This window comes from Eumetopias jubatus, unplaced genomic scaffold (assembly GCF_037043125.1).
Source record: "Eumetopias jubatus isolate StellerSeaLion01/CBP00866 unplaced genomic scaffold, mEumJub1_p1.0 scaffold_8, whole genome shotgun sequence".
Classification (NCBI taxonomy): Eukaryota; Metazoa; Chordata; class Mammalia; order Carnivora; family Otariidae; genus Eumetopias; species Eumetopias jubatus.
The window spans coordinates 46381742-46398015 of record NW_028274814.1 but is presented as its reverse complement, the minus strand read 5'-3'; the positions used below and the strand labels follow the sequence as shown (position 1 = coordinate 46398015).

At 35.6% G+C, this 16274-nt stretch overlaps 1 protein-coding gene across 1 annotated transcript in view; it reads right to left on the bottom strand.

Annotated features, from left to right (window-relative positions):
• Nucleotides 1-4967: 4967 nt before the first annotated feature.
• Nucleotides 4968-16274, bottom strand: part of RIMKLB (ribosomal modification protein rimK like family member B) — a 45347-nt gene continuing 34040 nt past the window's right edge. Inside the window, exons 3-5 of the mRNA XM_028119767.2 lie at nucleotides 15316-15402; nucleotides 13418-13621; nucleotides 4968-5431 (exon numbers count right to left, since the gene is read on the bottom strand). Coding sequence (XP_027975568.1) covers nucleotides 4968-5431; nucleotides 13418-13621; nucleotides 15316-15402 — 755 coding nt within the window. The remainder of the gene's footprint in view (nucleotides 5432-13417; nucleotides 13622-15315; nucleotides 15403-16274) is intronic.

Genomic DNA, 16274 nt, shown 5'->3' with positions numbered 1-16274 from the left:
CCTGGGGTATACAGAGAAAGGTATACTACATTAACAGAAAGGCTATATTAAAATGGACAAGTTGCATTCCTATTCCTGCCACTAAGCCCTTGGTTAATGGGCTTAATGATTTGTGCTTCAGAAATGCCCTCCAAACTGCTCAAACCTGTAATTTTTTAAATATTTGAACCATTATGATAACCTGAAACTGTTCACATCTATCTCTTTGTTAGAACTAGTGTCTTAGAAATGCTAAAATGATTAGTTCTGAAATCACACTGTTCCTAAAATAACTGAAATGCTTTCTATTTTCTTTGTCTCATCATTCCTTTTCACCTTTACAATGATGTCACAGAAAGAGAAGCACTAAGATCAACTCAACACTATGGTGAGTTTTTACCATATATATAACCTAGAACCTAAGTTTACCTTTTCAAACTCTAGTTTTCCATACCTGTCAACTCCTAATTGATGTCTTTATACTGTGAGCTCACTGTGTATTCGGAACACCAACCCCTGAAAAAGCTTAAGCCAGAGTAGCACAATGGAAGAAACAAACAAACCCAAAACAAAAACAAAGCCAAAAAAGTCACACTCTGAAATACTTAATTATAGACATATATGCAAGGAATGGAGTTATCTAAATGGCTAAAGTAAATCCCCAAAGAAAGTCCTGAGTTCATCCCAACCAATTCAAACTTTACCCCCAAAAGTTCTTTAATCAAATTATTTGTTAGATATACTTAAGCGTTATTTTCTAAATAAGAGTTTTTACAAACCCATGGTTGCCTTTAAAGTACATAAAGAAAGAAAAATTTTTAAAAAGAAAGTAAAGTTAGCCTTGCGATGGAAAGAAAGGAGAGTCAAATTACCTGCAAGCAGGCTGGGGCTGTGCCTGAATCCAAACCGCTGCATTTACCATTCATTATACAGCTGCATTATTGGGGGAAGGGGAGTTTAGAAGGGCACTGACCCCGAAAGTTCTCAATACTTCTCACTCATCATCAGGAAGGGGGAAGAAGGAAAGTTTTTTCTCTGGGTATTTTTTTGTTTGTTTGTTTTTGTTTTTTTGGCTCCTGAAAAGGCTGGCAAAGAACAGTAACAGTGCAAGCAGTTAGAATATTTCTTTAAAAACAATTTAAAAAAATGCAAAACATTAAGGAATTTAAAACACCAAACTTCCGTTAATATAGAAAGAATTTTCACTAGAGTTAGGCAGCCACCCCAAAACAGCATGGCAAAAGGGCACTGATATAAAGGAAATAAAATACCACACAAAACTCCAAAACAAAACTAAAAACATTTCAAATTAAACCTGGAAGACTAGAAGATTCCAACAGCAGATTTCTGTCCACTACTGAAACATTCCAAAATCCAAGCTTCAAAGGCGCCTAAATGTATCTTAAATGAAACTTTGTTTTTTTTTTTAAGAAAAAAAAAAAAAGAAAGAAAGAAAGCAGTGAACCTGGTTATAAATCCTGCAATATATTACATTTAAAAATATCCTAGTACAACAAAAACAAATTTTAAATGAAATTAAACAAACAAACAAACAAATAAAAACAGTAGCAGCAGAGGTTACCTGTCTGAGCACCTACATTTTCTTAGGAGGGGATCGTGTCTCACCAGCCATATAGCCCATAAACCTTCTCAAAAAGAGTGAGCCAGGAGAAAAATGTAACACAAGATTTGATTTCACAATGTCTCTACGCTCCCCAGACCCCAAACTGGGGATTCACTGAATGAAGAGAATTTGTTTTTCCATTGTTTTCTTCTTGAGAAAAAGATGATTTTTAAAGTCAATTCTTTCCAATGCCTTCGATACCTTCTCAAAAGTCTGATAAAGTGCTTGATGAAAACAAGTCTCTTGGTGGATTTTTCTAACGTTCCAGCATATTTTCTTATTGATAGCATATACAGAAAGATTTCAAAGTTCAGTGAAGGAAAAGCCAGCAGAAATGACCAATCAATTTTAGGCACCAAAAAAAAGAAAAAACTATTAAAAATTTTAAATGGAATAGTTCATGGGGATGTGTGGGTGGGTGTGTGTGTGTGTGTATGTGTGTATGTGTAGTCCAGTTTTCATCATAGGTAACATAAAAACAATATCAGAAAGAATTACTTTTAAAATACAATTAAGAATTACAATTTTAACAATACACAATTTTACAATAATTCAGATTTGGGCATGATAAGAATTATACATATTTGATAAATACATTTTTAGCTCTCATAATAGCAATGAAGATTATACAAAAGTTATTAAACAATATGAAAATATATTTAAGTTTCACTTATATATCTGGGGTGTTTCATCTGGGTTCTTCCAGAATGATTTGATCATATTCTTTACCTTAATTTTCGAGGGAGTTCAAGAAGATATTCATGTTTTTAAACGCTAAGATGATCATTCCTAACCTCTTTATTCTAACATGTGAGTGTATAAGTCCAGAAATAGGTTGGTAAAGCTATGTTTTAATATAGTGTGAATGCACAAAAGATCGATCAGTAGTGAATAAAACTAAAGGTGAAATAATCTCACATAATTCTGATATTTGGTTAGTTTGGTAAAATAGTTTTAAAGGCTATCTACATTTTTCCTGACACCTTATCCCACCCAACAACAAACCCTGAGTTTTTCATCAAGTAGAGAGGGTGTTCTATTTATGTTTTAAAATTCATAAATCTATATACATGTGATATGTAAGTATTTAATGTATCATAATTTACGTGACAACCAGATGCTCTCTACACAATCGTACGAATAACTTAATTAAGCACTTCTTTCTCCCTCATTTACTTCTCTATCCCAAATATGCATCCTCCTATGGTCATTCAGTGAAAGAAGTACCAAGTATTTCTTTCTGTTAATGAGTCAGAGGTACTTATAGACATATGTAAGGTCCACAATAACCCTATGCAAATTCTTTTATATGAGATTAGAATATCTTAAAATAAATTAGAAAATCCTCTTATTATCATCTTTTTCTGAGGTGAAATGAGACACTGCACAGATTAGAGGTACTATTCTATTTGCCAACAATCAACCTTTCACTCAATTTCAATATTATTTAATTCTATGGAAAAGAACAAATTTTATTACATTCCTTTTTAAAACGGGGGAAAAACTGTACAAGCATGATCAAACCTCTGTTAGAGCTGGTTAATACTGATCTTTTATTATTGCCTCGAAGTCTCTCTAGTAGTGTCCGAGAAATTATGTTTTAAGGTCCATCTGAAGGAAAAAAGCACTGAAGAGGCAAGAAAGGACTCAGGTAAAAGCTTCAGAGGATTGTAGTGAGATGGAACTTGCTGTTTAAAAAAAATTACGTTGAGTTCTGGAGAATCTCCATTTCTTAACACACCTTCCAAACCCATTATTCAAATAGATTTACCCATGTTTTAAAGGCTCGTGTTATATGCCATTTTGGGGCTTTTATAAATTCAGAAATTAAAGGAATATATGAAGAGTGGGCAGTATTGAAGGCTTCGGAGTTGGGCTATAAGAGACTTAATACTGCAAAATAAGTCTCCAAACAAAAACGTCCAGTCCACCCCACCCTAAAACCTGTGTGTAATAGGAGAAAATGCACAGCCAGAAGCATAGAAAAGCATGTAGCCTTAAATAAATCATACACTGAACAGTCTAGAACCAAAGAAAAAAACCAAACAACATACATATACATTAAAAGGCCTTAGAAGCATCTATTCTCTTTATGTCTTTAGTGAGTACCTCTACCCCAGTGTAGTTATTAAAACAAGTTATCTGTTATTTAAAGTAAAAACTGTGTTTCCCCATCATGCTCCATTTTCTAGAATCTATCCTTTTTGATTAGTTGGTGTAAACAAAAAGCAAAACACATACACATGCATGCGTGCACACACACACATATATATACTCCCTCCTAAAATGTGAAAAATGCAAATATATAATGCTGGTATTATAAAATCACCTCAGCTTTATACTTAAGAACTTATAGGCCCTTGATTTGCCCCCCAAAAATATTTTCCCTTGTCCTTATACTTTAAATGCCCAACCACCAAAAGAAAAAAGGAAAAAGAAAAAGGCTTTAAATGCACATGTTTCAAGTCAGTGTCTTGTTAACAAAAAGGTAGCACTTTCTTCACTTTGGCCATTGTTAAAGATGCAGGCATAGATCAGGGAATGTTAGACTAGCATGTATTAAAAAAAAACTGCAACATTAACAGAGCATGTATCTTTCAAAAAAGATTAAAACACTAACATATACAAGTCAATGCACATATTTTAAACTAGTGTAATTTTATCTACATTGGAGTAAATGTCATTTTGTGTACCAGACATTGCAATACTGTTCATTTCCCTTTCATCATACGAAAATGCCAATTCTGTCATTAAGAAACCTTTATTGGGTCATATTAATATTGCCCTCCCACCCAAATTAAAGGAAAACCAAAAAAGAGAAATAATAAATCCCAGTAAAAGAGCTCCTCAAGACTTCATAAACTATGAACATAAAGTTGCTAGTTAATATGGTAAAGGCAGAATTTTCAGAGTTGTATGTAAAAATTCCTATAATTTAGGTAGATGTTTTCCTCTCATTACAAATCTTTGCAATGAAATGTGAAGTAACGCTACGACAAAATCTGTAGCAACTGTACAAAAGCAAAAGCAAGGGGCCATGAAAAAAAGTTGTGTGTTCTTCATGACCTGAGAGCATACACATTGAGTAATTTTAAAGGGTAACATAAGAGCCTGACATTTTTCTGTATTTCACCTCTTCTGCCATTCTATCTGTAAATTAGTCAGTAACATCTTAATAGCAGAGGTCTAGTCTATCTCCCTTTCTTCTCTCCTAATTCTACTCAATTTTCTCTCATCTTCCTGAGTACCCTTCCATGAACAGCATTGCAAGTTGGTTTAAAAAAAAAGAGAAAGAAAGAAAAAAAAGAAGAAAAAGAAAGTGAGTTTTACAAGGGTTTTGTTGGTTAATTATTTACTGGTGGAGTCACTCCACCAGGAGTTTGATTTCATTGGCTATCAGCTGGTTCATGTTGAATAGGCCCCCCGGGAGCTTGGTCAGTAGCTCTCGCTCCGTGCTTTCAGGGTCGCTGTCAACAGAGCTGGAACTTGCGCTCATGTTGTCGACAGCAGTGCTGGCTGGGGGACCCAGCTCCGGCTCACTAGTCTCACTGGCCGTGGACACCACGGAGAGCAGGGACATACGCCGGGTGAGCCGGCCAGAGGGCAGGAGGGAGGCGGCATAGTCCGCTATGATACCAGCTACATCTAGATTACAAGCCTTATCAAAGGCGATGAAACCTACATTTGCATTGGCCTCGCAGACACAGAAGGAGCCGTCATCTTTCATCAATAGGTCAATGCCACACACATCCATCCCCAGGATATTAGACACCTGGATAGCTAGCTGCTTCCCTTGTTCACTCAAGGAGCACATCATCCCCACACCACCTGGCAAAAAAGAAACAACATAAGTTACCAAAATGATAAATTTTTAGAGTAAAACTAAAGCTTGCCTCTAATGCTGATTGTCTTTTAAATTAGCAGTGATAACAAATGTGCCATTCTAGTGTAAAATTGTGACTTCCGAAATCTAAGTTTCCTTCATTAGAGAATCCCTGTTCAATTCAAAGAAATAACTTAGTATTTTTTCAATATGCTATTTTTTTCTGAAGACGGCATTAAACTTTCACAGAAACTTATTTTACTTGCAATAATATGGATTGAGGTGATATTCTAAAGACTTCATATTTCTATGAAGGCAGAGAAGAGTAGAAAACGGAGAGTATCAGGGAAAACTGTTACTTTCTCAAATAATAGAGGAAATAAGTGTCTGATTTAAGCAAAGGGAAAGAAAAATTAACCCCTAATGGAATGTAAAACTGTGGATGAGCATCCAGGTTGACTGAGTTTGGGAACCGGGATGGAAATGGAATTAATGGTACCTTACAAAGCAGCAAACGTAAAATAAAACTGGAATAAAGGAAGAACATGAATTGTATTGGCAATTATGCTAAAAACAAACTGAAATTTCCCATGGAAAAGGTGGAAACTGGTCAGATTGGTATGAAAGACAAAGTTTATCTATATACTGTACCAAACAAAAAAATTTCTGAAAACTAAAGGGATGGGCAAAGAGATGAGGGACAAAGGCAAAAACAAACTTCACTTCATAGCTTTATACCTCTTGAATATGGTATATACCCACATACCCATTTTTCCTTTACTGACAATAAACAATCATGTGTTTGCCCAAAACAAACAAAACCTTAACAATTTTTTTTTTTAAGAGAAAGAGAGACCATGTAAGTTGGGGGTTGGGATAGATGGAGGGAGAGAATGAATCCCAAGTAGGCTTCAAGCTCAGCTCAGCGTGGGATCTCAAAACCCTGAGATCATGACCTGAGCCAAAATCAAGAGTCAGATGCTCAGCTGACGGAGCGGAGGTGTCCCAACAAATTATAAAACACTTTTTACAGGCAACATTCCCTGACAATAATGCAAGAAGATTAGAAATTAGAAATTAGGAGTTAATGATTTAAGTAACCAAAAGGTTATTAAGGACTTAGAAATTGGAACTGATCCCCTAAATTGAAGGAAAATGAATACCATCTGTAAAAACACTTCATACCAAAACTTATTTTGAAATTAGAAATTAAGTACTCTAAGAAAAAGAAACTAAGAAGAAACTAGAAGAAACTAAGAAGAGAGACTTAAGAAAACAAGTTGAATGATTAGAATAGAAAAAAGAGAAAAAAATCCGAATGCTACTTTGACAAAATTATGAATGATATCAAAGAAAGAATTGCAAACAAAAGAGATTCAAATAAACATAAACAATCATCTCATGAAACTGAGACTGAGGCCTGCCTGAAACCTAAAACAAATGGCTGATTTTTTTTTCTTTTAAGATTTTACTTATTTGACAGAGAGAGAGACCGCGAGAGCAGGAACACAAGCAGAGGGAGTGGGAGAGAGAGAAGCAGGCTTCCTGCCGAGCAGGGAGACCGATGTGGGACTGGATCCCAGGACCCCAGGATCATGACCTGAGCTGAAGGCAGGTACTTAACAACTGAGCCACCCATGCACCCCACAAATGGCTGATTTCTAAACAAACAAGAAATCAACATTCATCCAAGAAGAAGCAAACTTTATTAAACAGGCCAACTATTATTAGAGAAGATACTGGAAAGGTGATAAAAGAGCTACTTCTACAAAAACAATCAGGACCAGATGGTTTCAAAGTGGAGTTTTCTTTAGCTAACCTTTATTCCGATGTTAACTTTACCTGTAGAATGCCCTAGGAAAAGACTGAAAATTTCCCAATACACCGAACGAAAACCAATGTTATATAACCTTGATCAAGTCATTTTAAAAAGTATTATAGACCAATCTTTAATTATTAAAATAGATGTGACTATTTTACATGAAATATTAAAGGAATCCCAATTTAAAAATATGCTAATATCTATTATTTAAAGAAGGTTTATTCTAGAAATGCAAGGGTAGTTCAAAAACTATTTTAAATCTAAAATTTATCAACATAATCCATTACACATAAAGAAATTAAAGGTGGAAAACACACTAAATGATCTTATCAATACAAGGATTCCAAAAGGCACTGAATAAAATTAGACAATCATTCCTACTTTAAAACTCTAGTAGAATAAAATTACTTAAGTATTCTAAATAGCAAATTAAATCTATTTCAATGAAAATCAGAAACTTAGGGGCACCTGGGTGGCTCAGTCGTTAAGCGGCTGCCTTCGGCTCAGGTCACGATCCCAGGATTCTGGGATCGAGCCCCACCATTGGGCTCCCTGCTCCGTGGGAAGCCTGCTTCCCCCTCTCCCACTCCCCCTTGTTCGTGTTCCCTCTCTTGCTGTGTCTCTCTGTCAAATAAATAAATAAAATCTTAAAAGGAAAGAAAATCAGAAACTTAGATACTTAAAATCATTACTTAACACTGTACCAGAGGTTCTAAAGCAGTGGTTCTCAACAGGGGAGAATTGAGAAACTGAATGGTGGCATTTTGGGCTGTTCAACTGAGACTAGAGGAGGAGGGCTCTATAGCCGACATTTAGTGGTTATTGGTCAGAAATGTTAAACCAAAAAGATGACAAATATAATAAAAAGCAATTCATATACAAGTACATGTAAATTACCAATAAGCTATGAAAAGATACTCCCATCATTAACAGGGAAATAAAATTAAAGTTAACAGTGAGATAGCATTTTGACTCCCATTAGATGGGCAAAAACTTAAGACAAAAAAAGTAACAGTGCTTGTGAGGCGGAGACGAAAAAAGGGTATTTTAATATGTCAGAAGTAAAACTACACTGATAGCCTTCTGGTAAATTACTCTGGCCACATCTATAAAAATTAAAAATATTTTGACCCAGCAATACCAATCTGGAGACTCCTCAACACAAAAGTACCAGTTTGTAAAAGCATTATTCACAAAGATACGTATTTAAAGTAACATGCTCACAGTGGCAAAAAACTGAAAAGTGCAAATCAATAAAGGGACAGATGTATAAATAGGTGAAAGGAGAGTAGAAGAGGTAAGGAAAATGGGGGGATGAAAAGGATGACATTTAAATGATTTTATAAAATTATTTGTGTATAAAATTATTTAAAATATTTTAAAGTCGACCAAAACCTATTCATTATGGAAAAACCAAAAGTCTCCGCAAAAATAGCTTGAAAGCTGATTTCCAATACTAACCATAATTATCTAACCTTTAGTTAACTATCATCAGATGTGTCTAGGTAATTTCACATAACTGAGATTATAATATAGTTAATAAACATTAAGAAGAGTACAGAGGCACATAGCTTAATAGTTTTTTAAAAAGGCTATTATGTCATTTCCTTGAAAATCTAAATGGTATCTGCATAGCTTCCATGTAATTTTGCCAATTTTGGACATCAACATATTCAAAGAGTGGTTAAGAGAACAACTCTGGAGCCAAATAGTACATTTGCATTCTGGCTGCACGATTATTAGATCTGTATCTTGAACAAGTTACTTAACTGTTCTGGGCCTTCCTCATCTCTAAAATGGGAATACTAACAATACCTAGCAATATCTAAAGACATTAATAGTCATTAAGCACTTACTACAGTACCAGAACTGAAGAGATATAGTTACCTTTACTGTAAATACTGAATATAAGAGAATATTCATATAAAAAAGGCCTCTGAACAACTTGCTGCCAGAGGGGAGGGGGCAGGGAGGATGGGTAAAATAGGTGAGAGGGATTAAGAGGTACAAACTTCCAGTTATAAAATAAAGAAGTCATGGGGGTGCCTGGGTGGTGAAGTCCTGAAGCACCTGACTGGTTTCGGCTCAGGTGGTGATATCGGGTTCATGAGATTGAGCCCTGCCTCAGGGCTCTCCCTTCCTCCCTTCCTCTTCCCCACTCGGCCTCCCCTCTAAGCATGTGTAAATCTTTTTAAAAAATAAACGAATAAATAAATAGGTCATGGAGATGAAAGGTATAGATGAAGGGAATGAATATAGTCAGTAACATTGCAATATACGGTGGCTACTATGCTTGTTGTAGTGAACATCGAGTAATTTACAGAATTATCAAGTCACCGGGTTGTACACCTGAAACTAGTATGTCCACTACACTGCAATGATAAGTATTTTTAAAATGTGAGATACACACACACAAAGGCATATTTTTTAGCCATAAAAAAAAAAAAAGGAATCCTACCATTTGCAGCATGGATACTAAGTGAAGTAAGTCACAGAAAGGCAAATACTGTATGATTATATGTGGAATTAAAAAAAAAAAAGCTCACAGAGAACAGATTGGTGGTTGTCAGAGGCAGGTAGGGGAGAGGCAGGGGAAATGGGTGAAGGTGGTCAATGGGTAGGCGCGCTGCCAGTTATAAGATGACTAACTTCTGAAGTATAATGTATAGACTGATGACTATTGTTAACAGTACTGTATTATATATTTGAAAGTTGCTGAGAGCAGTTTTTTTTTTTAAGATTTATTTTTATTTCAAAGAGAGTGAGAGAAGCAGACTCCCTGCTGAGCACAGAGCCCCACAACACTGGGCTTGATCTCACAACCCTGAGATCCTGACCTGAGCCAAAATCAAGAATCAGACACTTAACTGACTAAGCCATCCACATGTCCCAAGAGTAGATTGTTTTAAAGTTCTCACCACACACACACTCCAGTAATAAATGAAGCAATGGATGTGTTAACTAATCTTATTGTGGTAATCATTTTGCAATATATACATATGTAAAATCACTATGTTGTACATTTCAAACTATACAATGTTATATGCCAATTATATACCGATAAAGAGAAAAATAAATATCTGGATTATCAAAAAAAGGGGGGCCTCCCTGGGGATAGAATAATGACGGCATTCAATTTTGAAGAATAAGGTAGAGGTGCTCTTGCTCTATCAGATATTTAGGCATAATACTAGAGGACTTAAGATTGATAATCATATAGGGAATAAAGAGTATATAAAACAGACCAAAGGACCCTAAAACAGAAGGAAAATAGCATTACAAATCAGTAATGAACAGGCTATTCAATAAATAGTGCTGGGAAAACCAGTTGTTACTCATTTGGAAAAAAGAAAATGGAATCCCTATCTTACACTGAACAACAAAATCAATTTCAGGTAGCTTAACAACCTAAACATGGTAAGCGAAACTTGAAAAACTTTTAGAGGACTATATATAAGAATAGAATTGGGTGAAAAAGACTTTCTTTTTCACAGGGTGAAAAATAATTTCTTCAATAAAAAATAAAGAATGTAAGGAAAACCATGAATATGCTTGACACTAAAACTGAAAACTTCTGTTCACTAAAATATATAAACCAAAAAGATGAGGAGAGCCTCAGTGGCTCAGTCGGTTAAGCAGCTGCTTTCGGCTCAGGTCATGATCTCAGGGTCCTGGGATGGAGCCCCACTTCTGGCTCCCTGCTCAGCAGGGAGAGTATGCATCTCCCTTTCCCTCTGCCTCTCCTCTCTCTCTCTCTCAAATAAATAAAATCTTTGGAGAAAAAAAAAAGATGAGATATCATAAGCTGGGATGAAAACTGCATTTACAATTCATGTAAATGATGAAGGATTTGAAATCAGATTATATACAGGACTCTTTTTCAAGTCATGTTAAAAAAAGAAAAAAAATCCAAAGAAAAGGAGGCAAAAGACCTCAACAGGCAATTCACAGAATATGGATGAAGAGGGTCTGAGGTACAAATTAAAGTAACATGATATAACGTCACACCAGTCTGACAAAATGTTTAAAGTCTATCAATACCACAAGTAGGTAAAGAGGTGGTACTACAAGAAAGAAACATTATATAATAACTTTGGACACTCATTTGGTAATATCTAGTAAAGGTGAAGTTGTATAATTCACTAGGATACAGAAATCCACTTCTGAGTGAATGGGCTAACCTACAAACCCAATTGGCCCTGTATCTAAGGATACAAAAAAATTTTTATATCAACACCGCTTATAAACGGCCCAAATTGGAAGCAGTCAACAGGTAAAATTATGCAGGAGGGAAAATTAATCAACTACTGCTACAATGTTGACATCGATGAATCTCAAAAATGATGCTGTGAAAAAAAAGTTATAAATCATTTATATAAAGTTTTATGACACACAAAATACCTTGTTTAGGAAGACAGAAGAACTGGAAGTACTTTTAAGGTAAAAAGAAACATCAAGTTCAGAACTTGGGGAGAAGTGGGAGAAATGACCAGGGAGGGGAGTAAACAGAGAACATAATTAAATTAATTTATTTCTCAAGTCGGCTAAAGGTTTCAAACGAATCCTTTATATTATCCTTCATACTTTCCTGTAAGCCTCAGTTACTTCAAAATTTAAAAAAGTATCACTTTTTAATATAAAATTAACTTACCTTTTTAGTATAAAAAGTAATTGTTAATTAAATCTCAAGGTAGGAAAGTAAGAAGGTAAAGGTGTTCCAGAAATGAGAAGATGCTATTCAGCTCTGTAGCAGCCAATAAGCATAATATGACGGGATGGAAAATGTAAAATGGGATATGAAGAACTAATGCCAGGAGGCAGAAATTATTTTTCAAGAGTACAAAAGAGGCTTTATATCACTATTAGCTTTTAAATTCCCTGTGCTCCTATTCTATGCACTATGCTGAATTTCACATTTATCAATATTGTTTTTTACAGTTTACTACATAAATTTATATTCCCAGCAAACTAGTATTGATTTTTGCATATATTTAAATTTTATATAAATGGAATCATACTATATTTATTCTCTTCTGTGACTTTCATTTCTTCTCTCAACATTATGTTTCTGAGATTTGCCCCTGAGGTTGTAATCTCAGAGTAAGTAGGGGTCAAATCATGCAGGGCCTGTTAGTCCACTGTAAGACCACTATAGACTACTCTACTTTGAATGAAGCAAGGAACCACTGGAGGATTTTAAACAAAGCCTGACTTGATTTGACTTGTATTTTAAAAAGATCTATCACATCACTGCTGTGTTAGAAACAGACTGTAGGAGAATAAGGATGGAAGCAAGAGGACCAATTAGGGGTGACTACAAGTAATCCAAATAAGGTAAGACAATATTAATGGCAGAGATAATGAGAAACTGTCAGATCTGGATACATTTTGAGAGTAGAAATAAAGAAATTAGAATCTGACAGTTTTTATATGTGGTATAAGACTCGATGACTAAGAATCTGGTCTAAATTGGAGAGTTGCCATTAAATGATAAGGAGAAAACGGGGGGTGAAATACACTGGGACGGGGAGTTTTATGGGGAGTTCACTTTTGGACAGGATTAAAATGTCTGTTAGACAACTACTGGTAGATACTGAGTAGACAGTTATTTACAGGTACTTGGAGTTCAAGAAGAAAGCCTAAGGTAGAGATATAAATTTGAAAATAACAACATAGATAGTATTTAGAGCCACAACCAGATCAGATGACTAAGAAAATGAAATACACAGAAAAGTAAAAGCTCTAAGGCACTTCAACAATAAGAGATCAAAAAAATACACATTAAAGTAAATCAAAAGCAGTAATCTTGTTTGGACCAATGGGTAAAAGAGGTTAGGACCCAGCTTGAGTGAACTCCAATTACACACAAAATAAGTATTATCACCAAAGATGGAATTTTTAACTCTGGTCAGACATTTCACACAAGTGTGAATTGGGTTACAAATTGAGCATGGGTAAAAGCAAATTTATGTTTCAGAGAAATCCAATTTTATTACTAGAAAAACAACTCACAAGTATATTATATTCATTATAAGTCTACTGATCATAGTTATAAGTGAAAGATAATGTTTTCAACTTACTAAGTAAAAAGACCTGTAGTTATATATGAATACTCACTGGACAAGCTATAATATTATATATACTAGAAAGACACCTGCATTGTTTTTACCTAGTGAGCAGTTGCTCTGCATCCTTCCATCTGTTGAACAACGTAACATGGTGCCAACCACACGGCCTCCCACAACAATGACACGCACATCCCGTCCATGAGACTCCTTAACATACTTCTGGAACAGGTATGGAGCTTCATGGCGAATAAGATGGCTTAGATCAGCCAAATGGTGCTTATCTCGAGCCAAGAAAACCGCTTTGCCTGTGGTTGAAAAAGAATACAAAAAATATGTAAGTCAAACTCTGAGCAGTTGATATGTATCACCTGCATCTTTTTGGGTCTCAACCTGCTCTTTCAGGATCTATTACTTTTTTAACCAAAGTAACAATTATGGTAATGAGTAAACAATGCAAAAATGTGTATAAAGTTAATACTCTCCTACCACTCCCTTAATTCCTACACTACTCTAGAATTTATTTCAGTATTATGTCATGAAGTAGGGGTCTAAGATTTGTATTCTTCCAGGTGAGACAATAATGCTGGCCTCATTTATTAGCAAGACATTTCCCTCTGAGTAAAAACAAGTCTTACATATTATTATACAATATATATAACACTTGCACAGAATAAAATAGTATGTTACTACATACCTAGTTTTATTTCTGAGTTCACTAGACAATTCCATTACTGTATTTGTCAATTTCTGTGATAAAACAAGTGGCTGTTTTTAAAACACGGGTATGGGGCCCCTGGGTGGCTAAGTCGGTTAAGCATCTACCTTCAGCACAGGTCAAGATCCTGGAGTCCTAGGATCCAGCCTGCATCAGGCTCCCTGCTCAAAGGGAGACTTTCTCCCTCTCCCTCTGCCCCAACGCCAGCTTGTGATCAATCTCTCTCTCTCTCTCTCTCTCTCTCAAATAAATAAAGAAATAAAATCCTTTAAAAACAGTAAAATAAAACGGGTACAAATCCTTTGACATTCTTCCCACCAAGAAGAGGGGGAATCTTTGTCCTTTCCGTTTGAATCAAGGAGGGGCTGTGATTGCTTCAGACAATGGAACACAGCAGAAGCTTTTCTGTATGACTTCTGAGGCTAATTCATAAAAGATCATGTTGCTTCTGTGTTCACTGGAGCCTCTCTGTGGAGCCCTAAGACTTCTTGGCTGACATACTGGAGACCTAATTATAAACAATACATTCAACAGTCCCAGCTGAACCTCAATCCAACTATCTCTGTCAAGGTATCAAGCTTTATGAAGTACCTGGATTCATGAACATTTTGAAAATGAAATCCTTACTATTCTATAGCTTCATAGCTTTGCTTTATATATTTAAGTCTTCAAACTATATAAATTGGGACAGGGATCACTGGAGTTAGTGATCCAAGGTTCTTGCATTGTTAAAGAGAAAGATAAAGATATAATTTGAAGGTTGGTCTAAATTAAATATGCATCTTAAAATCTCCAGGACAACCACTAAATGAACAGAAATAGCTTCTAGGGGCACTTGGGTAGCTCAGATGGTTAAGCGTCTGCCTTTGGCTCAGGTCATGATCCCAGGGTCCTCAGATAGAGTCCCACTTCGGGCTCCTGGGTCAGCAGGGAGCCTGCTTCTCCCTCTCCCTCTGCCCCTCTCTCTATCTCTGTGTCACAAATGAATAAATAAAAAATCTTAAAAAAAAAAAGAAAAAGCTTCTAGCCAAAGTGAACAACTCACAGTAGACTTCCATAAGTTTGAAGTACCATATACCAACAATTTCCTTCTATTCTCCCAAAGTCCTTTCAAAAGCTATACATTTCAATTGTTAAGACTACTGTCTAGTCAATAACCATGAGGAATTACAAAGAAAATAATAGCAATGATCAGATTAAGAAAAATTTATTTTGTATAATCACCCTTATTAATTCTCAAGAGTAATCTCAAAATGATGTACCACAGCAACAATTCATACACACCTCTATGACCTCGAGTATTCTTCACTACCATTGGAAACTCCAGTACTTCTGCTTCATCAATCATTTTAGCAAAATTTTCATGACCGCCTGGTTTGAGCAAAAAAGAAATTAAGAACAGTAACATAGGTGTTATGTGGTAAGTTTTATCTATACTAAAGTCAGCAACACATAGGAGGTAGAAAGTTAAGAACCTGATGGCTAAATTTTTTCTTAAAGGAAGTAATTAAAAGTCGAGGGGTGCCTGGAGCGCCTGGGTGGCTCAGTCAGCTGAGCATCTGCCTTCAGCTCAGGACATGATCCCGGGACCCTGGGATCAAGCCCCACATGGGGCTCCCTGCTCAGTTGGGAGTCTGCTTCTCCCTCTTCCTGCTGCTCATGCTCTCTCACACACACTAATAAATGAAAAAATCTTAAAAAAAAAAAAAAGGTTGAAGGGTGCCCGGGTGGCTCAGACGGTTAAGCATACGACTCTTGATCTCAGGTCAAGTCTTGATCTCATGATCTCACGGTCATGAGTTCAAGCCCCACGCGTAGCATGGAGCCTACTTTAAAAAGCTGTTAAGTAACAGTTAAATACCAGTTTGAAACAACCCCTTTTAAAATGGATGAAAGCTATCTTAAACTACAAATATTCTAGTATCTAACTTAAAGAAATTAAGTATCTTTCAGCTCAGTTTCCTAATTCTACATGATATTTTATATTTTTATCCCTTATTCCTCTGCTACACAAAATAACAGAAGCATCAAGATCTACTTCCGTGTACTTATTGCCTGGTTTAGAATAAGAAAAAGAAGAATGAGTCTGTTTAGAAGACTCATCCAAGGTTGATGCTATGTGTGTTCTCTCCCTCTCATGAAACATACAAATTAATTTATCTTCATTATTCATCAGAGTTCTTTCTACACTGAGCCACCTAGTATCCATGAGTTAAGTTTTATTCTTTCCTGTTTTTATTGCC